General features: G+C 47.7%; 2 protein-coding genes across 2 annotated transcripts in view; both read right to left on the minus strand.

Annotated features, from left to right (window-relative positions):
- Window positions 1–2097: 2097 nt before the first annotated feature.
- On the minus strand, window positions 2098–8609 carry maptb (microtubule-associated protein tau b). The gene is made up of 11 exons (XM_030408787.1): window positions 8526–8609; window positions 7960–8031; window positions 6318–7010; window positions 5876–5907; window positions 5680–5737; window positions 5514–5593; window positions 5259–5408; window positions 5071–5152; window positions 4108–4217; window positions 3848–4015; window positions 2098–3415 (listed from the first exon to the last, which is right to left on the minus strand). The coding sequence occupies exons 2-11, from the start codon at window positions 8024–8026 to the stop codon at window positions 3383–3385; spliced, it is 1473 nt and encodes a 490-aa protein (XP_030264647.1). The 5' UTR covers window positions 8027–8031; window positions 8526–8609; the 3' UTR covers window positions 2098–3382.
- Window positions 8610–9366: 757 nt separating this feature from the next.
- Window positions 9367–27585, minus strand: part of crhr1 (corticotropin releasing hormone receptor 1) — a 68422-nt gene continuing 50203 nt past the window's right edge. The window contains exons 12-13 of the mRNA XM_030407724.1: window positions 10652–10693; window positions 9367–10542 (exon numbers count right to left, since the gene is read on the minus strand). Of these exons, the coding sequence (XP_030263584.1) occupies window positions 10402–10542; window positions 10652–10693 (183 nt within the window). The 3' untranslated portion in view covers window positions 9367–10401. The remainder of the gene's footprint in view (window positions 10543–10651; window positions 10694–27585) is intronic.

Below are 27585 nucleotides of genomic sequence, written 5' to 3' on the forward strand. Positions count from 1 at the left end.
TAAATTCAGCTGATTGCTGCACCGTGGCTCAGATGTGCCAGAAATAGAAGTCTTGCGTATCTGTTCTGGAGGGTTCTTGACTGCCAGATAGGGGTGTAACGATTCATTTTAACAACGATTCGATTTGTATCACGATTCATGGTTGCCGATACGATTCAAGGACGATCTTTGTTTATGTAGAACGATATGATCTGATACTATTCAGTGACTTTAAATCGATTCAGTAACTTTTTGGCCAAAAATTCAACCAGTGTGACTGTGAAATAAATACTTGGATACTGGACAGAACAGGTGAAGTTTCATAGATCCCTGTTGTTTGTTGTAAGTGAATCAGGTTTAAATCAATTATGGATATAAACAAGTAAACAACAATTAATGGCAAATGTATTAACCTTTTATTTGAATGAAGTGCAACCAGGAGGTTAAACTTTTCTGCTCTCATTTTCAATATAGAAAGAGTTCAGTAAGTGCAACCAACATTTCTTCAGGTTGAATTAACAGTAGGTGTACCTGCTACTTCTGCTGTTTACAACATAAAAAGAGTACAATAGTAAAACCAAAAACAAAATGCAACCGACATTCTGCAGAGCTGACGTCCCCTGCGCTGCTGCTGCAGCAGTAACGCTGCAGGAGGTGCCTGGACCGTCGGTGTTGTGAAATCCCATGGCGCCTTAGTAGGTGGTTGGAGAGATTAGTCGTGTTGCCGTGTTTTTTTACTTGGCTTTTACATATTCTACAAACAGCGAGCTACTTAATTAGAATATCTCCGTCTTTGCAAAAGCCAAAGTGTTTCCACACACACTCGCCGTCTCCTCTGCCATCCGCCATGCTGCGTTTTGTTGTTCTGTGATTCACGCTGCTGTCGGCACGTGCTGATGACGTCACAGACAGGCAGACTGAATCGAGTAACGTTTAACATGTCTTCATCGTCAAAAGTGCTAAAAAAAACACACATCCTTAAAGTTTGCCGTGCTTAAATCCAATGTGCAATTTCCTAGCAGCGATAGAATCGATTCTTTACCATTTCAAACAATTTTTAATTGTTTTGATGTCGCCTGGAAGGCCAAATTGCCGAGCACAGATCGATGTAGTTGAATCGTAGGAATATAAATCGATTCATCGACGTAGTAGATGAATCGTTACACCTCTGCTGCCAGAGCTGGACGGAGCAGATACGCAGCGGACCTGCTGCAAGTTAACACATAGACTAAAGTGAAACCTCTCGGCTCAGCTGCCGTGGTGGAGCCGTAACGCAGTGGACACGTATCCAGTCAGCAGGGCCGTGCTAAATGCTTTGGGGAGGGACTGAATTGTGCATGCACGTCTCTTACTGTACAACGAAAAATGCCAAATAAATAATTTTAACTCGATTATATTAGTTTGGAGATCATTTGACCCAAAAACCAAAATCATGATCAAAATTCGATTTATTGCACAGCTCTAACATTACCTTTTGTTTTGTTTGCTGATTAACAGTAGATTTGTTTTACTGATCGACTACAGGAAGTGAAAATGTCATTTTCTATGACAATGTTTTGGTTTGTTTAGACGTTACACCACAGTGGTTAAGATGTACATTACGTTTCTGTGGTCTAACAAAACAAAAGGTCAGCGTCGACCTCACACAGCGTCGACAGAAATGACACTCGGCTGGTTCAACAGGCTGCTGAGCTCTTATCAGACAGCTGATTTCCTGTTGGGTTTCGACAAAGATGTGACCATGTTACACAGTTTGGCCACTATGAAAGTTGGCTTCAGGCCCGGCGTCCTCCTGGTGTTCAGGTACAGCAGCAAGAGACTCTTGGAAGTCTTGAGACGTAAAATGACACATTTCATTGATGTGGTTGAAATGTACTGTGAAATTCTGTAGGCGGCGCTGCTGAGCCATAAAATCTGTTTTCACCCTGTGATGCGTTTTTTGCATCCTCAGTAAACACACTGACTTAAAGGTGCCGTCCGTCAATTTAATCAAGACACAATGAACATCTTATTTAGTGTGTGTGTACGTGTGTGTGTTCACAGTCATGGCTCTGAACCCTGCATGGTTGAGCCAATCAGCAAGCAGCCTCAGCAGATACATCAGTTTGAACAAACCGGTCCGATTCAGGCCAGAGAAACTTTATTGGTACAAAGCACTTTAACAGCCAACAAGCAGAGACAAACAGTGGAGTTTGGCACCTGGTATCAAACTGCATTCTGGGTAGTGTTAATGTGGGGTGGGTGGGTCATCAGGGGGGCCTACAACAAGTTAGCATTCAGAAACACAGAAGAGATGAAAATGATTGGCTGAGAGGGATGACATCAGAGCAACAGAGACTTTACACAACTGGAGAGATTTCATAAGGAAGCTAACAAGCTAATCCCGGCTATTTAGCAGTAAGCCTGGATTAGCATGTATTTCAGGAGACACCTGGATTCCTCTACCTTTATTCGAGGACCTTGTAACCTCCTCAGAGACCACCCAAACATCTCACTGACCACGAGAACTTCGGTCTGATCAGTCGATATAATTATCACCATGTAAATGAGTCATCAATACTTTTACCACACAGGAAGTCATTTTAGATAAATCAGTAAAATCATTTTTACTCTTTGAGTGACAAAGTCTGAAATCTTTTCTTTAGCAGCTTTTTGTTTCAGGTTCTTCTTATTTCCTTGTTTCATCGTCTAACGATGTGACGCTGTCAAATGTTGAAGCTCTGTCATGTGATGGGATTGAATTAGCTTGTTGTCATGTAATGTAACTTCAACATTACATTACAACTTTTCATTTTATTAATGAGGAATGTTTGGATCCTGATCACTGTTGGAATCCTGCAGCTCAACCTGGAACTTCCTCTGGTTCAGAGAACCTCCTCAAGGACTCAAAAACCTTTTCAAGTAGTTCTGGAACCAACTCGAGGCCCTTGAAATGTCAGATTTCACCTCTGTACCAGACCTCCAGGAAGTGTTTCCCTTGCTTAGCCTGGAAAGACTGGAAGCTGAGGGAAAGTACTAGCCTAGCTTAGCATAATGACTGGAAGCAGAGGGAAACTGTAAGCCTAGCTATATGTTTGTTCTAAACTAGGCTAACAACGTCCTGGATATATCTGTACCGGACACCTGAAGATAAAAAAAAAAGATTCTTCTTTTATGACTCAGAGAAACAGAGGTGTTGCTTCATAAATTGACCTGTCACCTGACTGACTCTGCTGTGATTGGTTGATAATCTGGAGGAGGTGTGTTCAGTTTGAGCTGCCACTTTATAAAATCGCTCCAATCATGTTCATGTGACATCAGACTACAGTCAGGAGGAAAAATGCAGGTGATGATTTGTTTCATTCTTCGATTAGTTTCCTTGTTAAGAGGAGGGGGCGGGGCTAGTAGGCACAGAGTCGTCCAGTCACAGGCCCTGTTTGGCGAGGGAGGCAGACACCTGATGGAAAGAGGAAGTTGACAATGTGGGTGATTAGATTTATAAAGATGAACAAGATTCCAGATGCAAAGACAGTGCTGAATTGCTCACCTGCGGCGAAAACACTTTGTATCTTCCAGGTTCACTTTCTGGTCATGTGAACAACTTAACACGTGAAACAGCGACAAGCTGCAGTTTAAACACAGCGACCTCTCCGGCTGTCAGCTGCAGTGTCTCTGGGCTCATTAGGTGGAGCTGACAGGCTGACAGAGGTTGGTGTGTTTACTAGGAAACTACAGCTCATAAACTGCCGTATCAGAACCAGAAAAATAAACCCAACCAGAACTGTTGTGAGTTAACAGCCATAAAGGCAGCCAATCAGAGGTGGGGGAGGGTCTCCATGATAACGCGGGTATGACACCTCAACTTTGACTTCTGACTTCTAAGTATTACCTGATCAGCCAGGTTGCTGAGGGGTGGAGCTTCAGCAGCGTTGAGGCTGCCGGGGGAGGAAGTGTTGCTATGGCGATGAGGGGAGGAGTCAGGCTGGATGACGATTTCAGCACCGTGGTCGGTTCGAGCTTTGGCTTTTTCCCTGAAGCTCAGCTTCTGACTTTCAATCTGAACACACAAATCAGTTATGTACAAATATTCATCCGTATACATGTTTATATGTGCTGTTAGCATGTTGTTAGCATGTTGTTAGCATGTACCCTCTTCTTCCCTCCACCTGGAACATGAGTGACGTTCTCCAGAGAACCGACTTTTGACTGAACAGATTTAAAATCCACCTTCTCTGATTTAATCTCCAGTTTCCCTCCCCCTGAAACACACAAACACACACACACACACACCACACACACACACACACACACACACACCACACACACACACACACACACACACACAGACCACACACACACACACACCACACACACACACACACACACACACACAGACCACACACCACACACACACACACCACACACACACACAGACCACACACACACACACACACACACCACACACCACACACACACACACACCACACACACACACACACCACACACACACACACCACACACACACACAGACCACACACACACACCACACACACACCACACACACACACACACCACACACCACACACACACAGACCACACACACACACACACACACACACACACCACACACACACACACACACACACACACACACACACACACAACCACACACACACACACACACACACACACACACACACACACACACACACACACACACACAACACACACACACACACACACACACACACACACACCACACACACACACACACACACACACCACACACAGACACACACACACACACACAACACCACACACACACACACCACACACACACACACACACACACACACACACACACACACAGACACACACACACACACACACCACAGACCACACACACACACACACACACCACACACACACACACCACACACACACACACACACACACCACACACACAGACCACACACACACACACCACACACCACAGACCACACACACACCGGTACATTATTATAAAGACAGTCTCTATACAATGTAATACAGTGAAGTACAGTGTGTGTGTGTGTGTGTGTGTGTGTGTGTGTGTGTGTGTGTGTGTGTGACCTGGTTTGTGGTGGATGTTTTCTTTGGAGCCACATTTTGATGTCACATTAGTCAGATCCAACTTCTTATGAACAATCTGAACCTGCAGACAGACAGACAGACAGACAGACAGACAGGTTAGTGGCTCACATATAGAAACATGTCGGCATGTCAACACCTGAGCTCCTACAGAGACAGGTGTGTGTTACCTTTCCTCCTCCAGGTACGTGTTTGAGGTTCTCAGTTGATCCGACCTTTGACCTCACGTTGCTGAGGTCAGGCATGGGGTGGGAGGGTGGGGGGGGTGTCCGTCCACGGGCAGAGCCGGGAGACCTGGGGGGGGTCCGGACCACGGCCACCTGCAGCACCACATCACCAGAACCAGTTTTACCAGTAACAGGTTACACCAACAGAACCATCCGACAGACATACAGGTAAACAGGTGGTGAGACAGCTGTTCTGACCTTCTTGACCTCTCTGTTGGGAGTGGACGATCGACTGACAGGAGACCGACTTCCTGGACTGTTGACTCCGTCAACTGACTCTGACAGACAGGAGGACAGACAGACAGGTTTAGTGGGTGGGATTAGTTGAACTGGTGTTATTGGTTGAACTGGTGCAGAGTCAGACCTGTACTCTTGGCTGAGATCATCTTGGCTGCTTTGGCGCCTCCTGCTGTCCTGGAGGCCTAAAACACAGACATGGTGTTGCTTCATTAGGAACACATCTCAAGTAAATAATTCTAGAAGTAATCACTGTAACTGATCACTAATAATCAATAATCAGCCCTGAACATTTAAGAACAGATTAACTGACGATTATTTACCTTCATGGATTCTTCAGTCGTTTCCTTCACAGCTGCACCGAAGGAAACAGAACGGGAAGTGATGTCATCAACAACGTTCAAGTTTTACAACAAAGTGATCGATTGATCTGAATCTGATCAATCATCAGTAATGATCAATAGTGATGATGCAGGTCAGCAAACAGGAGGTACAATCAGAGGTCAAAGGTCAGGAGGCAAGTTTCCATGACAACCAGAGGTCATCAGGAAGTGTTGCGTCTGTGTCCCTTTCATAAGAAATGGAAACATGACACAGAGGAGGAGGGAGAGGTGGAGGTGGAGGTGGAGGATGAGAAGGAGAAATAAAGAGGAGGAGGGGGAGGGGGTGATGGGGAGAAATAAAGAAAGGAGGTGCAGACAGATGTGAGGAAAAGGAGAAGAATAAAAGAGGAGGTGAGAGAAGAGGAGGTGCAGAACGACAGACCTTTGTTTAGGGGAGGAGGAGCGTATGATTTCCTAACTTGGGCAGCCGGTTTGGCTGGAGGAGCCTGTTTTGGAGAGGGGGAGGAGCTTGTTCTCATCACTGAGGCAGCTCCTGTGGGAGGAGCTTTTGTTATGGAGGAAGGAGATGCAGCAGAAATCAAGTGTGCCTCCTCTTTGAGGACTCCGTCAGTTAGAGGAGTATTTGTTTCATCAACAGGGACCTTCTGGTCTTCAGAGGAAGGAGGAGCAGGAGGTGTGTTTGTTTTGTCCCCATTAGCAGGAGGCTCTGAGCTGCTGGGAGGATGGAGCTCTCTGGACTCCTCCTGCTCCTCCTCAGCTGACATCACACCTCCGCCTGAACTCTCCGCCATCACCTCCTCTTCCTCTCTGTCAATCTTTATCTTCTCCTCAGCATCAGGAGGAGGTGTGATAGAGGAGCAGAGAGTCTCCTTCATCTCTCCAGCTCTCTCTTCTAGCTGCTCCTCCTTTTTCCTCTCCTCTGTCACATCTTCCTCCACGCCCATCATTTCTTCCTGCTCCTCTTCCTCCTGAGTAATCATGGCGGATCTCTCCTCTTCCTCATCCCACCTCTCTGGCTGCTCCTCAGAGCTGCTCCTCATCAGTTCACCTCCACCTGCTCGCTCCTCCTTCACCTGCTCCTTCTCCTCAGAAGCTCTGTTTCCATTTGGAAGGTCTGAGGGGAGGAGGAGATGGGAGGAGGAGAGGAGGAAATAAAAGATGCAGATGAAGACAAACACAGAGGACAAACACATCACCATGGTAACAAGAATGATTCTTTGTTACAGTGGTTGCCAACGGTAACTGGAGATGACGGAGTCAGAAGAGGAGGAGGAGTATTCATCATTCAATAACACAGTGTCTGATTGATAATCTGTCAGATATCTGATCAGTTTACATTCAGACTATAGAGCTGTACTCCATAGAGCTGCACTCTACAGAGCTGCACTCTACAGAGCTGCACTCTATAGAACTGCACTCTACAGAGCTGCACTCTACAGAACTGCACACTACAGAGCTGCACTCTACAGAGCTGCACTCTATAGAACTGCACTCTACAGAGCTGCACTCTATAGAACTGCACACTACAGAACTGCACACTACAGAGCTGCACTCTACAGAACTGCACACTACAGAGCTGCACTCTACAGAACTGCACACTACAGAGCTGCACTCTACAGAGCTGCACTCTACAGAGCTGCACTCTATAGAACTGCACTCTATAGAACTGCACTCTACAGAGCTGCACTCTATAGAACTGCACACTACAGAGCTGCACTCTACAGAACTGCACACTACAGAGCTGCACTCTACAGAACTGCACACTACAGAGCTGCACTCTACAGAGCTGCACTCTACAGAGCTGCACTCTATAGAACTGCACTCTATAGAACTGCACTCTACAGAGCTGCACTCTATAGAACTGCACACTACAGAGCTGCACTCTACAGAGCTGCACTCTACAGAGCTGCACTCTATAGAACTGCACTCTATAGAACTGCACTCTACAGAGCTGCACTCTACAGAGCTGCACTCTACAGAACTGCACACTACAGAACTGCACTCTACAGAGCTGCACTCTACAGAACTGGTAGATACAGCTGGTCAGACAGGTAGAAACCAACCTCCCATCATGCTGTGCTCTTTAGGGAAAGGGTCACCTCCGAAAGGGGAGGAGTGTCCATCCATCATTACTCCTAAAGATGAGGAGAGTAGAGGGGGAGAGGAGAGGAGAGGAGAGAAGAGGAGGAGGTGAAGAAAAGGCAGGAGAGGAGGAAACAGGAGGAGTCAGTGCGCATGCTCAGTAACAGAGTCAGACCTCCATGATGGTGAAGATGAAGACGACGATGATGATGCAGTAAAAACAGTTTCACCTCCACTTGTCAATCACCCGCCCTGACAAACAAGCACGCGCACGTCCTCATGTGTTTGAGGTGAAGCTACGTTAGAATAAACCTGCGGCAGCTGAGCGGCGCGCAGAATATTGAAGCGGGCGGTGACAGGCGGTAACTGCGCGGAAAATACCGCGTCTGCCGCTCCTGTCGCGTCTGCCGCACCCTGCAGACGGCGGGGCGGCAGAGACATATGGAGCAGAGACAGAGAGAGAGACAGGTGGAGGACAGATATACAGGTGGAGGACATAGAGAACGACAAGTGACAGAGAGACAGACAGGTGTAGATGTTGTCTTACCTCCTGGCTGCTGACCGTCTGTCTGCTGCTCCACCCTGCTGCACTTCCACCTGCTTCCGCGCTCAGGAGGAGGAGGAGGGGGGGGGGGGGGGGGGGGGGCTGCTGGTGCATGCTGGGAGAGGAAGCTGCTGTTGCTATGGTAACCTGCTGCATCACTGCTTTGGAGATGGCGACCAGATCCTGATGTCACTCAGTACAGTTACTCATTTGCTGTATTCGAGTACTCCGAGGTACAGACGCTGTCGTCACTGATCAATAGAAACGGAATCAGTATTCATTTATTGTCCCATAAACGGGGAAATTTGTTTTCCACAGCATCCAAAGGACAGAATATTACAAAAAACATAACAATAGGAAAAAATAAACAATATAATTAAAAGCTTACAAATAGAATAGACATAAATACAAACATACAAACGTGATATTGGATTAAATTAACATGTAATTTTCAACAGTGTGGCAGTGAATTGTTATTTACAAATAATAAATATGGGTATTAACAACTGACTAGAAATGAGTTATGTAAAGTTTTATTTCAATAGATCAATATACTGATCAATGAACTGATAAGAGTTAGTTCATACTGAAGTCCTACACACTCACACACATTTACTCTTTAAATAACTTTAACTCAGTATTTCTTCACTATAAGAAAAAAAATGCATTTTTACATGTGAGTACACCAAAGTACTGCAATATGTACTACATGTATCACGTAGTAGAAAGTATCCGAGCATTTAAATAATACAAAGCAAGAAGAGGAGGTGGAGCCGGAGGAAGAGGAGGATCCCTCTCCAGGGCAGACAGGAAGTAGAATGTGAGGAAAGACAAACATCACTGATCGTATTGATGAATTGATTTATTAGATATCAGACATCAGGGTCACATCATGTGCAATACACTCCACCCGGCCCAGTGAGACTGGTGATCAAAACGAGTTCTCATTGTCTCACTGAGTCTTCTCCTATTACAAATTAATTTAATCTGATTTATTATAAATTCAGTATTTACAATACACACACACACACACACACACACACACACACCCTGAGAATTTCCCTCCAGGTGACCTACAGGTACAAACTACTCTATGGTTACTATGGTTACTGTTGGTTGGGTCCACAGGAGCAGAACCGGACTGGAACAAAGATTTAGAGTTTAAATGACTGATCAGTAAAAACTAAATCTGCTCCTGGACGGCAATGTTTCATCAAAGTGAAAAATAATAATATTTTTATATTAAAGATATTTAAGCACAAAAAAAATGTTAAGTCGACAACATCGTCTGGCACTCCTGATCAGTTAATCAGAACCGGTTCTGTTTCAGTTGAAGATGATTAATTTGAATCAAACTGCTTTTATTAAAAGTTTCAGTTTTTAACAATTTCACTTTTGAATTTGATTTTAGATGTTTAATACCCAGAGATCTGATAAAATGAAAACAACAACAATAACAATAATTCAGTCATGTTGAACTGTTCAGGAGCAACAGATATTGATCAGATAATGATCAGAGGACCTGTTCAGTGTGTTGGAGCCCCTCCCGGTGGCGGCTCAGTAATCAATATTATAATAGAGACAAATATAGCTCATATATAGCTAATCAATAAATAAACTTGATTACAGATCATGAACACCTCCAGCTGCTTGACATCACGACTGTCTGTGACTTTGTGTAAGCAGCTGATTGGTCAAGTCCAGTGATTGGTCATCACATAAAGAGGGGCGGGGTCAGGCAGAGGCTCCCTCTGATTGGCTCCACAAATCTGTGTCCTGCACTGTGATTGACTAATCTGATCTGATCCATTAGTAGTTTTAACCAGGTCCTGTCTCAGAGTGATTGGAATGACATCACAGCCTGTGATTGGATGAGGTGTCAGAGGTTGGAGGACTGTTTGATGCTGTGGAAGGACACTCTGCTTGGTGATGTCGGTATTGACGTGGCACGCACCGCCCGGCTGCGGAACGAGCTGCGGTCCTGCCAACGAATCCAACGCTTCCTGACCGCTGACCGCACCTGCACACAGACAGGTAGAAATGCCAACTTATGTCATCGTCATATAAAATATAGAGGTTCCAAAAGTCTGAGGAACCCGTTCAAGATTTGAGAGCAGCAGATCATTTACCTCACTGTTGAGGAAACAGTAGAACACCGAGACGAAAAAGCCCTGCAGAGACACAGAGGACCATAGTTAGCTGATTCAGAATTTCCCTTATTTGTCCCGTGAATGGGGAAATTTCTTCATCAAAGCAGCCAGAGACAGTGTTATTGTAATAAACAATAATAATAGTAAAAGAGTAAACAATACAATAAAAAAGTAAGAAATAGAAACAGACTCATATACATATATATGTAAGGCAGTTGCCTATTTTGGTCAATAGATGGCGCTGTTGTATTATTTATGCCCTCAGGTGTTACGCGATTGTCACTGTTTGTCCTTTGCCAGACATGGTGTTTTCAGTTATTTGCTCCGCAAGGCCGCCATTTTGATTCAGTGTTTGTTTATGGTTTGTAAGGTTAGCACTATAGATAGTTCTCCACATCATAGTTAAATATCTTGACCATAAACAGTTAATACGCTGCCACCTCAAAGTCTCCCACGTCCCAATTTCCCAGAGGCACGAGTACAGCAGCCCACCATGAACCAGCCAGGTATCTCCCCTTACCCAACACAGGTTTATCAGCCTAGCCCCCAGGTCCCCACCGGCTATGCGGACCCCTCACCTGCGCCCCAAGCCCGCATGTCAAGTTTTCCAACACCACACATTATGAGGAACCCCTCTACAGCTGAGCTGACCCCCCGAGGCACAGAGTATGGACAAATCCCCCAGTTGCACATGTTACAAGCCGCTGCCCAACACTCTCAGGTTTCCTTGCACTCATCTGCCACCAGTGCATGGGGCCCCACTGCAGCTGCACCCACCTCTCTGAATGCTACCCAGGCAACTTTTGACTACACACCTTCTTCCCACACCCAAGGCCCAGTACATCTACAGCCCCCTGCTTCAGCCCCTCAAGTCAGCATGTATCCTGATACAGTCCCCCAACCCACCCTCCTGCATCCACCCTCCATCCAGCACATGCACCCATTTTAGCTTCACTTCACTGGCTGCCCGTCCATTTTAGGATTCATTTTAAAATTCTTTTATTTGCTTTTAAAGCCTTGAATGGCCTTACCCCACCTTACATCTCTGAGCTGCTGCATCCCTACACTCCCAGCCGATCTCTCAGGTCAGCTGACCAGCTGCTCCTGACAGTGCTTAAAGCCAGGCTTAAGCTCAGAGGGGACCGAGCATTTTCCATTGCAGCTCCAAAGCTTTGGAATGGATTGCCACTGCACATCAGACAGGCCCCCTCCCTGTCTCATTTTAAAACTCTTCTTAAAACCCACCTCTTTTCTTTGGCTTTTGACACCTCGTAGAGTGCTGATTTTATGTGTTTCTATGTGATTTTATTTGTTTTTAGGTGTATACATGCATGTTTTCATCTCTGTTTTATCCTTTTGTGCAGCACTTTGTAAACCATGTGTTTGTTAAAATCGTGCTATATAAATAAAGTGGATTGGATTGGATTGGATGCACAACTAAATGCCCCTGTCAGAGCCACAGCCACCCCAGACCTCCCACCAGCAGCCTATGGCGGTTTCCTGCAAACTCATCAGGTAAAGAATGTCCAAGTCTTTACTGGTAATGCTGATTGCAAGATGCTTGTAGAGGACGGTATTTGTGACATGCAGTACCTCCTGGAGGCAATAGAGCTCCCCCTTCACCTTCACTTCTCCACGGTGATGCATCATCTGAGTGATGAGGCCAGAAAGCTGATCCTGAATCTGCCTCCCCATGACCAGACCCCTGAAAAGGCATTTGTGGAACTGAGGGCAGAGTGCGGTGACACACAGGGCTCCTTGGACCCTGCTAGCCGACTTCTATGAGTGTGGCCAGAGGCCAGGGGAGTCTGCCTGCTCGTATGCTATAGCACTGGAGGCAACATGGCGAGCTGTAGAAGAAACCCAGAGAGGTGGCAGGCCTTTCCCCGACTGTGACTGTAAACTCACCCAGCAGTTCTTAAGAGGACTAAATGATAAGGAGGTGTACGTTAGGATTGCTCCAATGAAACCCAGGCTTCTGGGCTTCCGGGAGCTACAAGATGAGCTCAGAACTCTGGCAAAAGAAACAAAAAAGTTCCAGCCACTAAACAAATCCAGGAAGACCTACACTCAGGTCCAGGTTGCATCAGAGTGTAATTTAAATGTGAAGACAGAGAAAACTAAACATACATCAGAGTGGTCAGAGCTAACAGAGCTAGTTAAGAAATTAGCCCTTAGCCAAGAAGACCAGATTGCTAAGCTGACTGACCTTGAATCAAGGATTGCTGCTCCCTTCTCTGCCCCTGTCCCCCCACAAAAAGTCCGGCCATCCCCCCGGACCTACAACCCAGACTTCACCTGTCACATGCTACCGGTGTGGGAAGCAAGGACATATAGCCCGGGTTTGCAAAGCAGTGTTCCCAGATCCCAATCAGACATGGTCTCTCCAACCTCAGCCTATGACCCCTACAGAAGGGACCACACCCTACCCAGATCGGCCTTTAAACGGCTAGAGCCCATGGTCACCGGGGCAACTATGGGCAAGCAGCAAGACCCCCCACTGCAGGTGAAGGAGACTGGGGATGGAGGAGAGGGCACCCCCTTAGTGGGCCCAAGGAATGAGGGAGAGGTGGAAGTCAATGGAATGAGTGCAGGGCGCTCATTGATTCTGGTTCTCAGATAACCAGTATTACTCACAAATACTGGCGCATCCACCCCATCCTCCAGAAACGAAAGCTCCAGCCCTCTAGAATTCCCATTGAAGGTGCAGCCGGTCAGAGTGTAACCTACCATGTTGTCCTGCGCATTAACTTGAACGTGTTGGGGAAAGAGTTCAGGAAGGTGCCAGCATTTGTTGTAACTGACTCAGAGTATCACTCCTCTGTCCCTCTGCTGGTGGACACTAATGTCCTCCGTGCCTCCAGAAGCCATCTCCAAGCAACCTATGGCCAGCAGTTCCCCCACCAGGTCAAGGAGTGCCATCCAGAGTGGTACACTTCTCTACTGGAGATTGGGAGCATCGAATCTTGTGATGTGGATGACATAGTGGGCCCTGCTGTGTACACTGGATGCAAAGTACACATCCCTGGAGGAAAGGAGATGGATTTAATGTGATAAAAGCTGGCCCACAAAGAAAGACTTACCCCCAATTTCCACTGGATACGTATCCGCTGCGTTGCGTCTCCGCCACGCCAGCGGAGCAGATACGTGTCAATCCCCACCAGGTCCGCTGCGCTGCGTATCAGCTCCGTCCCAGCTCCGGCAGTCCGTAGCCCTCCGGCACAGATACGCAGGACTCCTATATCTGCCGGATGCCGGAGCACGACACAGCAATTCAGCTGAATTTAGCACCGAGCAGACAGGAAGTCAAGCGCTAAAATAACAAACAGCATCCGGTTACCTTTCAAAATAAAACACTCCGTGTTGACACCAGCACACAAATCTCAAAAAACAGACAAACACAAGCTCTTCTGCTGATCCCTCTGTCGGGAACACTTCGTGTTATTGTTCTTAATAACACAGACCTATAACTGTGGTCGTGAGGGATTATGTGATTATCGCGGGAACTCCTCTGCTTCATGAGCCAGCTGTCTACCGTACTGCGCCGCAGCGGACTCAAACCGCAACCAGTGGGGATTGCCGGACGGTGGACGGCGGAGCAAAACCGGATCGGAGCTGCAACGCAGCGGACACGTATCCAGTGGAAATTGGGGGTAACACTGCAATGATTGAATGCCACTCCTCGCTGCAGCTCCCCCAAGACCTCTTAGTTGCCAAAGTCCTCGCTGATGTAAAGAGTGGACGTGCCCCTGTTAGACTGATGAACCTGTCCCAGCATGCTATTACCATCAAGCCTCACACACATCTGGCCAACATTTCCCTCGTGGACAGTGTTGTGGACTTTTCAGACAAAAAGCAGGGCACTTGTCACAATGGTGGGGACAAAGATACATGCCTGAGTCTGGACCATGTCGTGGCAAGTTGTGGAGTGGACTTGAGTGAAGCAGCAGTCGAGAATGAGCATCAGCGCTCCCTCCTTTAAGATCTTGTGGAGAGGAAGGTGTGTAGGTGAGTTCTTCCAGCATCCCATGGACTATGGCCACACAAAGACAGTGCAGCACGAAATTCCTCTGGTTGATTCTAAGCCCTTTAGGCTCCCTTATCGCAAGATTCCCCCATCACTGTGGCAAGAAGTGAGAAAGTTGTTGATCGAGATGGAGGCTGCAGGAGTCATCAGGCCTAGTAAGAGTCCATATGCTTCACCTGTAGTGGTCGTGACCAAGTAGGAAGGCTCACAAAGGTTATGTATTGACTACCGAAAGCTAAACTCCTTCAGCAGGAGAGATGCCTTCCCCCTGCCCAGAATATAGGAGGCCCTGGAAGCTCTGGGGCAGGCAAAGTTCTTCTCTACACTTGACCTCACATGAGGTTATTGGCAGGTGGAGGTGTCGGAGCATAACAAACACAAGACAGCATTCAGCACAGCAGTGGAGCTGTTTGAGGCCAACCGAATGCCCTTTGGACTGCAGAATGCCCCCTCCATCTTTCAAAGACACTGACCTGGTGCTTTGGAGATCTGAACTTCACTCACCTCTTGATTTATCTTGATGACCTCATCATATTCTCTAAAACCTTTAAAGAGCATCTGGAAAGACTGCAGCTGGTGTTTGATCGGCTTAAGGAGCATGGCTTGAGGTTGAAACCCTGCAAGTGCCAGCTGATGAGACAGGAAGTGCAGCATCTGGGTCACGTGGTGTCTGCTGAGGGAGTCCGGGCAGACCCAGAAAAGATCAGCAGGGTTAAGGACTAGGTGAGGCCCACAAACCGCAAGGAAGTGCTGCAATTCCTGGGGTTCGCTGGATATTATAGGTGGTATGTGAGTGGATACTCCGCCCTCACTACTGGTGACCCCAGAAAGAAAAAAAGAGGCGGGAAGAAAAACCTGGCGCCTGACCCACCCTTTCTGTGGACAGATGATTGCGAGGAGGCTTTCCAGACCCTGAAAGAAAGGCTGAAGACCGCTCCAGTGCTGGGCTATCCTGATTACAGCCTGCCTTTTGTTCTTTAGACAGACGCCTCAGGGGAGGGGCTCGGCGCTGTCTTGGTTCAGGTCCAGGGGGGCACCAAGTGGGTCATAGCCTTCACCAGCAGAGGTTTGAGTCCAGCTGAGACGAGGTACCCCAGACACAAACCGGAGTTCCTTGCTTTAAAATGGGTGGTTACAGACAAATTCTATAACCACCTCTATGGGTGTAGATTCTCGGTCCTGACAGACAATAACCCTCTCAAGTATGTCATATCCTCTGCAAAGCTGGATACTACGGGCCAGCGGTGGGTGTCTCGGCTGGCTGCCTTTGACTTTGACGTCCAGTATAGGAGGGGCCAGAGCAACGCCGATGCCCTCTCCCGTATGTCCAACCAGGAGATCACCGAGATCCTACAAACATGCCCCCAGCAGGTGAGGTCCAGTGGGCCCAGGCAGGGTGTGGGACAGCACACAGGACCCAGTAAGCCCCACAAGCCAGAGCACATCTGCGTTGGAGAAACCCCATTCTCAACCCCCAGGACATAATGAGCCCTTCAGAGACGTAGGGATGGAGTCACTGCCTGCCATGACGAAACAGGAGATTTGTGCGGGGCAGAAGGAAGATCCTGTTATTGTCCCGGTCTTGCATTATAAGAGTCTGAACTAGAAACCAAGCCGCAGCGAGAGGATCAGTGGTGGTGGGCAGGTGGGCCTTCTCTTAAAGGAGTGGAGGAGGTTAGTAATAAGAGATGGTATCATGTACCGCCGCACCTGAGACCACCAAAGGGGAGTAGTGGAGCAGCTAGTACTGCCAGAGAAGCTGCCTGAATCGGTCAAGACTGCTCTTCATGACGACTCAGGGCACTTGGGTGTTGAGAGGACTGTGCAGATGATTTCACTGGCCACGGATGTTCCAGGAGATGAAGGCTTGGTGTGAGCAGTGTGAGAGGTGCTGCCTCAGAAAGACCCTAACTGCAGGTGTCAGGGCTCCCCTGGTCAGCATTCACAGCTGTGCCCCCATGGAGCTCGTATGCGTGGACTTTCTGACTCTGGAGAAGTCGAAGGGTGGACAAGAAAATGTCCTCATCGTCACTGACCACTTCTCACGCTATGCACAGGCCTACCCCACCAAAGACCAAAAGGCCAACACTGTGGCCAGAGTGCTGTGGAGAAACTTCTTCTGTCAGTTTGGTTTCCCTGCAAAATTACATGCAGACGAGGGGCGCAACTTTGAAAGTGCTGTTGTGAAGGAGCTGGCAAGTGTACTGGCATCACTAAGACCCACACAACCCCCTATCACCCCCGGGGCAACGGAACCACTGAAAGGTTTAACCGCACCCTCATGAACATGCTTGGGACACTGGAGCCTCATCTGAAGCCCCGATGGCATGAGTATGTGGATGCAATGACACACGCCTACAATTGCACACGCCACGATTCTACGGGATATACGCCGTACCTCCTGATGTTTGGCAGGCATCCCAAGCTCCCTGTCTATCTGATCTTCGGGCTCCATACCACTGATGAGCCATGTGAATATAGTGAGTATGTCCAGACTCTGCATGACTGCCTGTTGCAGGCCTATGCCAAGGCTAATCAGACCTCTCACCAAGCCAAGGGACAACAGAAAAAATACTATGATCAAGGAGCAAAGAGTCAAGTCTTCAACCCAGGTGACAGAGTTCTTGTTAAAGAGTGTCATGTGGAGGGGCGGCAGAAACTGGGAGACAAGTGGGAGCCCCGGCCATACATTGTGGTGAAGAAGCAGCCCAGCATACCCTGTGTATGTGGTGCGATCAGAAAATGGTGACATAGAGAGGGTGGTCCACCGCAATCTCAGTACACAGTTTATGTTTCTTCCAGTGGAGCAGGCCGGTGAAGTGATAATACAGGGAGATGATTCAGACACAGTGGAGGACTTGGAGGTGGACAACACGGAGGAAAATGTGGAGAAGTGTTTACCTGAGACAACAGAAGAACAGTTTGAACACGCAGGAATGGAGGAAGTTGATGTGGAGGCAGAACAAGTGAGTGAAGAAGAGGAGGAACATGTAACAGCCAGGGCCACTATCCTGCATCCCAGTCCCAGTGTTCCAAGGAGGAACTTGCCGAGAAATCGACGTCCCCCCAAGAAACTGTCCTACGAGTCACGAACTGTGGAATCAGAGGAGGATCGGCAGAAGGTAGAAAGAGGATGGAAGCTGTGGCAGAGGGCCAAAGTGAGAAGAGCAGCAGGACACATGTAGCTTAACACAAAAAGAGCACCCACCTTAAAGTCTATGTAAAGCAAATTCAGCTATTTTCTTCTAAACACATTAAAAAGGTCATAAATGTATTTCCTTAAAACATGTAAAAAGCCATTCAACCATTTAGAATTTAATTTTGGAGCTCGGCTCACAAACTGTGTTTCAAAATTTCTGTGTTCAGGATTTAATGGGCGGGTCAGAAATCATGGCCGCATTACGTAACGCATTTGCGAAACCCGGCCCTGCTGCGGAAGTGGTATTAATACATGCAGCGCATTAGCTTCGGTGGTTTTTCCGCTCGCTCTCGAGTCTTGGATAGCATCTCTTAGAATAGTTTGCAGCTAGCTAACTGACTTCCTGTACGAGTGAGAACCGCGGAGTCTGAATTCTGTCCTGAGCCCCCGGTTCTAGTCTGTCTCCAGCCAGTACAATTAACATTCTGTGAGTACTTGTTCTTGAGGACTTTAATGCCCTCTTCAGCCTCCTAAACAGCTGTGGAAAAGATGTCTGGCTCAGCGGACTTCTCCCACCTCTCGGCCGTGGAGATGGGCGTTTCTCCAGAATCCTCAGTCTTAACACCTGGCTTCAGTCCACCTGCAGAATCCACAACACTGGTTTCCACCGACAACTTCAACCTCTTCTGGAACCGTCCTTCCCTTTTCCGTCCCGACGGACTTGGTATAAATACATTCAGCGCATTAGCTTCGGTGGTTTTTCCGCTCGCTCTCGAGTCTTGGATAGCATCTCTTAGAATAGTTTGCAGCTAGCTAAGTGACTTCCTGTACGAGTGAGAACCGCGGAGTCTGAATTCTGTCCTGAGCCCCCGGTTCTAGTCTGTCTCCAGCCAGTACAATTGACATTCTGTGAGTACTTGTTCTTGAGAAGTTTGTCTTGCTAAGATTGCCATCCACATAACAGAGCAGACATACAGTCTCTTTGAGAAAAAGATCCGAGCTACTGCTAGTTAGCATAACAGCTAAGCTAACCACAACAACATTTCTAACCATGCCTGGCGTGGACTCTGCGCTACTACAGCAAGCAAACAAAAAGATCTCTGACCTCAAGGATGATATCCGACGGCCCTCTGATGAACTCCAGAAGAAAGAGTCACTGCTATCCAACTTCGCGGATATAGCATCCATACAATCCAAAGAGATCGCTTCACTCAGTACAATCCTTCGGGACACGGTTGCTTGGGACCCAGCTACTGGCCCACAACTCTCCTCCAGCTCAACACCCAAGCCGCTGACAACGCCCGCTGCTCCTCTTCCCCAGATGAAGACGCCCGCTGCTCTTCTTCCCCAGATGACGACGCCCGCTGCTCCTCTTCCCCAGATGACGACGCCTGCTGCTCCTCTTCCCCAGATGACGACGCCTGCTGCTCCTCCTTGCCCGGCGGTGACGCCGGCCGACCAAGATAACCTTCCTCGCCCGGGTCTAACCCAGCGGCTCCCATCCCGGTCCAAGATCCCCGCCTCACGGCGCCGGATCCTGAGAGATGCCGTAAAGCGGTGCTCAGGTGCTCTTCCCCACACCAAGCCGGCTACTGATGCCATCCCAAGGGATGTAGCTACTACACGGCCACAGCACTCCCCTGCTCGGTCACAGAGTACTGAAAGCTCACAGTCATCATCTCCTCATCCTCTCTTTACTCCTTCCACACTAATCATTGGTGACTCAATCACAAGGAAAATTCGCTTTTTCAACGCAGCCACACACTGCTTTCCTGGAGCCACAGTCCCGGTTATCCTTGATAAGCTTCCCGTCCTACTATGCTCTCTCCCATCATCTATTAACCGAGTAATAGTTCATGTTGGATCCAACGACACGGCTCGTCGGCAGTCGGAGCTGACTAAAAAGGACTTTAATGCCTTCTTCAGCCTCCTAAACAGCTGTGGAAAAGATGTCTGGCACAGCGGACCTCTCCCAACTCTCGGCCGTGGAGATGGGCGTTTCTCCAGAATCCTCAATCTTAACACCTGGCTTCAGTCCACCTGCAGAATCCACAACATTGGTTTCATCAACAACTTCAACCTCTTCTGGAACCGTCCTTCCCTTTTCCGTCCCGACAGACTTAACTCGAACAGTCCCAGTAGCACAGTATTAGCAGCTAACATCCAGCATGCTATCCAGACCGCTGCTCCACGTGATTGACAACTAACCTGCCCCACCCTCCACCTGGAGCCTTCTTCTTCTTCTCCACCTACTCTTACAGCACATAGCACTGTGTCTCTCACCAGCTCCCCCTGGGAGCCAACCCAGGTACTGACACTCCCCATGGCTCAATGCCCCAACCATGGCCCACCATCTCCCTCTGGCTGTCATAAAGCTACTTCCACTGCTGTGATTAATTCGATTCCAATTCCTGTTGTTATTTCACATTGCAAATCAATACACCTGCACAGGTGTAATCGAACTATTGATCACAGTGTGCTTGCTATCCCAGCCAGATCAGCTAACACCAAAGCTCACACCAGCAATCTAACCTTTGGGTTATTTAACATCCGCTCACTGGCCAACAAGGGACCTCTGCTCTTTGATCTACTGAATGACCGTAAGTTTGATTTCTTTTGCCTGGCAGCAGCCTAATGACTTTTCACACCTTAATCAAACTATTCCTCCTGGATTTGTCTACTCATCACAACCTCGTACCTCTGGCAGAGGGGGTGGCCTGGCGATACTATACAATCAAATATGGAAAGTGTCCTCCATCACAGTGCCCGTTTATCCCTCATTTGAGTCCATTGCTCTACAAATCAAGGGCCCAACTCCTACTATTCTAGCCACTATCTATCGACCACCCAAGCCGGATAACGCCTTCCTACAGGAATTCTCAGCCTTCCTAACGTTGCTACGTGACAAAGGACTTTACCTCATGCCTCGACAGCTTTGGACTACAGCAACATATTGACTTTCCAACACACTCCAAAGGACACATTCTTGACCTAATCTGCTGCTCTGGTGTAACCCCCCTAAACTGTTGTGCCTCACATCTGCCCATCTCAGACCACAAACTAATATCCTTTGATGTTATGCTAAGATTATCCAGGACAAACGTGCCTCGCTCTATCTCCTTTCGAAACATCAAAGATATTGACTTGTTATCTACCACAGATGAACTGGTATCCTACTACAATCTCGGACTTCAGCGACTGCTAAATACTCTTGCGCCTCTGAAAACAAGGTCTGTTTCCTTTGCCCACTCTGCTCCTTGGTTTACACCAGTGCTACGCCAGCTCAAAACCAAAGGCCGTCGCCTGGAACGCCTTTATGACAAAACCGGCCTAGTAGTGCACAAAGAAATGCATCATAATCACATACTCCAATACAAGGATGCTATTTCTCTAGCCAAAACCACATACTACTCAACCTTAATCAGGACAGTGGATGGGAACACTAAAACCCTGTTCTCAACCATCAACAATATCCTGAAACCACCGGATGCCCTACCTCCTCACCTACTCACAGCTGCACAGTGTGACAACTTCATGACCTTCTTCAATGCCAAAATTGAAAACATTCACGGACACTGACTGCTTCAAATAACTCTACACCCTCCCTGCACTCTCTGCCCACATTCTCCATCAGCTCTCCACTTGCCAGTTTCAAACTGCCCACTGTCTCCGAAATAACCAGACTCATCTTCAAATCCAAATCATCTACCCGCCAATTAGACCCCCTGCCCACCTACCTGGTAAAAAGCTGCATGCCTGCCTTGTCCTCTCTCATAGTTGATATCATTCATTCCTCATTGACTTCTGGTGTTGTTCCATCATCACTAAAGACTGTTGCAATTACTCCAACTATCAAGAAACCTGGTGCAGACCCAAATGATTTGAACAACTTCCGTCCCATCTCAAACTTGCCATTTATCTCGAAAATACTCGAAAGAACTCAACTAAACACCCATCTGTCTCACTACAATCTCTTTGAACAATTTCAGTCTGGCTTTCCTGCCCATCATAGCACTGAGACAGCCCTCGTGAAAATCACAAATGACCTTTTGATGGCATCTGACTCTGGCTTACTCTCCATCCTGGTTCTGCCCGACCTCAGCGCAGCCTTTGACACTGTCTCACATGACATCCTCCTGGACAGGCTGGCCTTCATTGGAATCACTGACATCCCTCTGGCTTGGCTTATATCCTATCTCACTGGTCGCACACAATTTGTCCAACTCAAGAACCTAAGATCTTCCTCCTCTCCAGTCTCCAACGGTGTTCCCAAGGGCTCTGTCCTTGGCCCCCTCCTGTTCACTATCTACCGTCTGCCCCTTGGACACATCCTCAGGAAATTCCATATTCAATTCCACTGCTATGCTGACGATACACAGCTTTATATCTCCACCAAGCCTTCTTCCACTCTACCACCCACAGCTCTATCCAACTGTCTACTGGAGATTAAATCATGGTTCTCACTCAACTTCCTTAAACTGAACAGTGACAAAACCGAGGTCCTCCTCATTGGCACCAGATCCACCCTGGCAAAGTACAACCCCTTCTCCATGTCCATCGACAATTTCATTGTCTCACCATCACCCCAGGTAAGGAGCCTGGGTGTCATCCTGGATGGCACCTTAACCTTTGAAGCCTACATCAATAATGTTACCCGGTCTGCATACTTCCATCTACGCAACATCAACGGCCTCCGTCCCTTATCACACCAGCCTGCACTGCTATTCTCGTATCTCCCTATCAAATCCCGCTTCAATTTCAAGACTCTACTCCTCACTTTCAAGATCCTTCATAACCTGGCACCATCATATCTCGCTGAACTGATCCATGCTCACACACCCTCCCGCACCCTCCGATCCTCTTCTACCATCCAGCTCTTTACTCCATCTGCCAACCTAACCACCATGGGTTCAAGAGCTTTCAGCCGATCTGCCCCCAGCCTCTGGAACTCTCTCCCACTAGACATTCGCACTTCTGACACTGTCTCCACTTTTAAATCTCGCCTGAAAACACACCTATTCTGCATGGCTTACTCTGTATCAGCCTAATCATATAACCACACTCCTGCCTTTTCTCCATTCCACTCCATGGCACTCTTCTCACGCTGGAAGCTCAGCCCTGCCTAACCCGGCCCGGTTGACTTCTTGTATGGTGAGGACTGCAGAGTCTGAACCCTGCACGCACTCTTCCCATTTTCTATTCCACTCTATTGCAGTATTCTCACCCCTGAAGCTCAGCCCTGCCTAACCCGGCCCGGTTGACTTCCTGTTTGGTGAGGACTGCAGAGTCTGAATTCTGTGCCGAGACGGCACCATGTAATTGCACCCTCTTACTTCTATTATTTGCACTAAATTGTCCTGTACTTGTGCTGTCTTTTGTTGTACTTTGTTGTTATGTGCGGTGTCCTTGAGTGCTTTTAAAGGCGCCTTCAAATAAAATGCATTATTATTATTATTATTATTATTAACCAGTCAACCGGTCAGCTAAACAGTCATAATAATAATAATACATTTTATTTCATAGGCGCCTTTTTGTCACTCAACAGAAAACAGTAAAAATGGACAGAAAATTCATTTAACTAAGAAAGGCGATCTTAAACAGGTGTGTTTTGAGTTTGGACTTGAAATCAGATAGTGTAGTGATGTTCCTTATTTCGGGTGGCAGAGAGTTCCAGAGCCGGGGAGCAGAGCGGCTGAAAGCTCTGCTCCCCATGGTGGTGAGACGGGCAGGGGGGACAGTCAGCAGAATGGAGGAGGATGAACGGAGGGTGCGAGAGGGAGTGGCGATATGGAGAAGATTGGAAAGATATGGGGGGGCAAGATTGTGAATGGTCTTGAATGTTAGCAGAAGGATTTTGAAGTCAATGCGGGACTTGACCGGGAGCCAGTGGAGCTGCTGTAGGACGGGAGTGATGTGGTGGATGGAGGGGGTTCTGGTGATGACACGGGCAGCGGAATTCTGGACCAGTTGAAGTTTGTGCAGGGATTTGTGGGTGAGACCGGAGAGGAGGGAGTTGCAGTAATCCAGACGGGAAGTGATGAGACTATGGACGAGGATAGCAGTGGTATGGGGAGTAAGGGAGGGGCGGAGGCGGTTGATGTTGCGTAGGTGGAAGTAAGCAGACCGGGTGATGTTATTGATGTGAGATTGGAAGGAGAGTGTACTGTCGAGGATGACACCCAGACTCTTAACCTGTGGGGAGGGGGAAACGGAGCAGTTATCAATGATGAGGGGGAAGTCATGTCTCCTCCACATCGCTCGTGCATCTTTCCTGGATGCCACAGTGTGCAGGGTAACGGCGCTGTTAGCTTATTTAAGTTTCCTAAGGAGGACAACGTAAGGAAACGGTGGATCGATTTTATCAAGAGGAGCTACTGTGGAGAGTTTAAAATCACCACCATCACCCGTCTCTGCAGTGTCCACTTTACCCCCGACAGTTACAGCAACCGTCACCAGGTAAAGTCTGGATATCTGAAGAGTCCGTTGACGCTGGTCAGTGGGGCCGAACCGACCCTCTCCGTCCCCGGCTTGCATCCTCCCGTCCCGCCGACAGCGCATGCTCTCATCTCCGCCACCGGCATTATGTGCCCGCCGTGACCGTCCCACCGACAACAGGTCTCTCATCCGGCATTACGTGCCCGCCAGAGAGTGTAAGTAGAGTTTAGATTCTCTGTCCGAGCCCGACCCTGACCCGACCGGGCCGATATTTCCCGTCAATATCCTCGGGCCGGGTCGTGCCGGCCCTTGATCAAGCATTTGTGTGTTTGTGTTTTTTTTAAAAAACTCAAAATAATGACTGTATTTTCAGCTACAAAAGGAGCATCTCTCTCCTCCCTCCGTGTTGTTTGTGCCGCTGCGTGGTTTTACACGTGAGTGAGTGTCCTCATGCTGAAAGTGTGACTTCTCGCGCACGTGACGTCACTCCCGAGACGCAAGAAGGAAGCAAAAATATATATTTTTACTAAGAAAATGACAAAAATAATAGTAACGCACATTGATTTAAATAAGTAACTTTAATCTCATTAGTGGTTTGGAAATATTACCGCGTTAGATTATTCCTCACTGAAAAAAGTGGTCAGATTAGAGTAACACGGTACCGGCATCACTGCACGGGCTCGGCTCGGTTGGGTCGGGCTTGATTTTTTTTGGGCCAGATCTAAGCTCTAAGTGTAAGTGTGTGCTTATGTATGTTATAAATATTGTACATTTGGGCAAATAAATGCATTTTGCTGAAGGTGCAAATCCTGAAAGTGATTTTACATCGTGGATGCTGTCATGCCCATGTAATGTTAGCAAATGTTATTGCATTTAATCATGACATGATTTGGCCTCATTCCCTGAGCAGAGTCCATCTGAGAGCACAGTGATAATCTACAGGTAATATTTTATGTGCACCAATATAGCTATGACAAGGAGTTATATGTAGACTGGGGTTTTACGTTTGTGTGTAATGTAAAACATGGACTGTGAGGAACGAGGCTGAGCACTATCAGCGTCTGACTCAGAGTCAGTTTCTGGCTCTGATGGCTTAAACAGGTCGGGCTGGGTCCTCTGATGATGCTGCTAGCTTCCATTGTTACTGTAGGTTACGTCCTTGTACAGAACATGGAGGAGGCTCCCCTCCCGCGCGTGGTTCTAGTGCCTCTAACTGACACGCCCCCAGTAGAGAGAAGTGCTTGTTTTTCCATGATTTTGAGACCTAATTTTATATACTTGGCATTTTTTTAATCTTTCAAATTTGGCTCAGTGGTCAATGACACATTTCTGTGGTGTGACAAACTCATAACACAAATTTATTTCTGCTTTACACGGACTTTAAGATACATGCAAACGTTTCCATCATACATTACTACACGCCACACTGTCATTCATTCTTCCCATGTTTTATTGACTGTTCTCTTTGTTTGTGTTTAGTGGGTGGTCCTTGTTTTATTTAATTTGGTTTGATGAATGGGATGCCATCACTTAAAGAAGGGATGGATGTAAGGCAGTTGCCTATTTTGGTCAACAGATGGCGCTGTTATATTATTTATGCCCTCAGGTGTTACGCGATTGTCACTGTTTGTCCTTTGCCAGACATGGTGTTTTCAGTTATTTGCTCCACAGGGCCGCCATTTTGATTCAGTGTTTGTTTATGGTTTGTAAGGTTAGCACTATAGATAGTTCTCCACATCATAGTAAAATATCTTGATCATAAACAGTGAACAGGCTGTTCTATTTAAACAATGTGTTTATCTGATGAAGTGCTAGGATTTGTAACCTGGTTTTATACGATAATGTCGGCCGTGATTTTGGCTAGATTTTAGTTGTATGTGTGCTAGCTCTGCTGATACTGTCTGCTATTTACCTAGCCGTTGGTTTTCTCTTATGCTCTGTGTTTTGAGCTGAAACCTTGTTTTAAGGGGTTTAGCAGCTGTGAAGATACAGTGCTTTATTTTGAATACTGTACAATTACTTGACTGATTCAGTGTTTGTTTATGGTTTGTAAGGTGGAGCCGCCAGCATCGACACTCAATAAACGGCGCGGTCTCAGCCATAATCTTGACCATCCGTGTGTCTGACGAACGAATAACAACATCAACACAACGCAGAGTCTCCTGGTGTAGAGAGGTGCAATCTCACATGGGCTGGGTTACATATACATATGTATATACATTGTATATAAATAATGTTTTACACTGTAAGCAGTGTGTTGTTGGATAAAAATGAATATGGGATGTGAAATTGTCCAGTTAGTGCAAAAAACAGAGAAATGGGTTCTTTTATGACATCGCGCACATGTGAGGTCCACTGGAACAGTACTGGTTGTAGAGTCTGACAGCAGCAGGAAGGACCTGCGGTACCTCTCCTTCACACACTTGGACCTGCGGTACCTCTCCATCACACACTTGGACCTGCGGTACCTCTCCATCACACACTTGGACCTGCGGTACCTCTCCATCACACACCTGGACCTGCGGTACCTCTCCATCACACACTTGGACCTGCGGTACCTCTCCATCACACACTTGGACCTGCGGTACCTCTCCTTCACACACTTTTTGACCGCGGTACTTCATTTACCACACTTGGACCTGCGGTACCTCTCCTTGACAAACCCTGGACTGCGGTATCCTCTCTTCAACACCTGGACCTGCGGTACCTCTCCTTCACACCTGGACCTGCGGTACCTCTCCATCACACAACTGGACCTGCGTACCTCTCCTTCACACACTTGGACCTGCGGTACCTCTCCTTTACACACTTGGACCTGCGGTACCTCTCCACACACTTGGACCTGCGGTACCTCGCCTACACACTTGGACCTGCGGTACCTCTCCTCACACACTTGGACCTGCGGTACCTCTCCACACACACTTGGACCTGCGTACCTCTCCTTCACACACTTGGACCTGCTACCTCTCCTTTACACACTTGGACCTGCGGTACCTCTCCTTTACACACTTGGACCTGCTGCGGTACCTCTCCTTCACACACTTGGACCTGCGGTACCTCTCCTTCACACACTTGGACCTGCGGTACCTCTCCAACACACACTGGACTGCTGCGGTACCTCTCCTTCACACACTTGGACCTGCGGTACCTCTCCTTCACACACTTGGACCTGCGGTACCTCTCCTTACACACTTGGACCTGCGGTACCTCTCCTTACACCTGGACCTGCGGTACCTCTCCTTTACACACTTGGACCTGCGGTACCTCTCCTTTACACACTTGGACCTGCGGGTACCTCTCCTTTACACACTT

This window comes from Sparus aurata, chromosome 23 (genome assembly GCF_900880675.1).
Source record: "Sparus aurata chromosome 23, fSpaAur1.1, whole genome shotgun sequence".
In the NCBI taxonomy this organism is placed as follows: domain Eukaryota; kingdom Metazoa; phylum Chordata; class Actinopteri; order Spariformes; family Sparidae; genus Sparus; species Sparus aurata.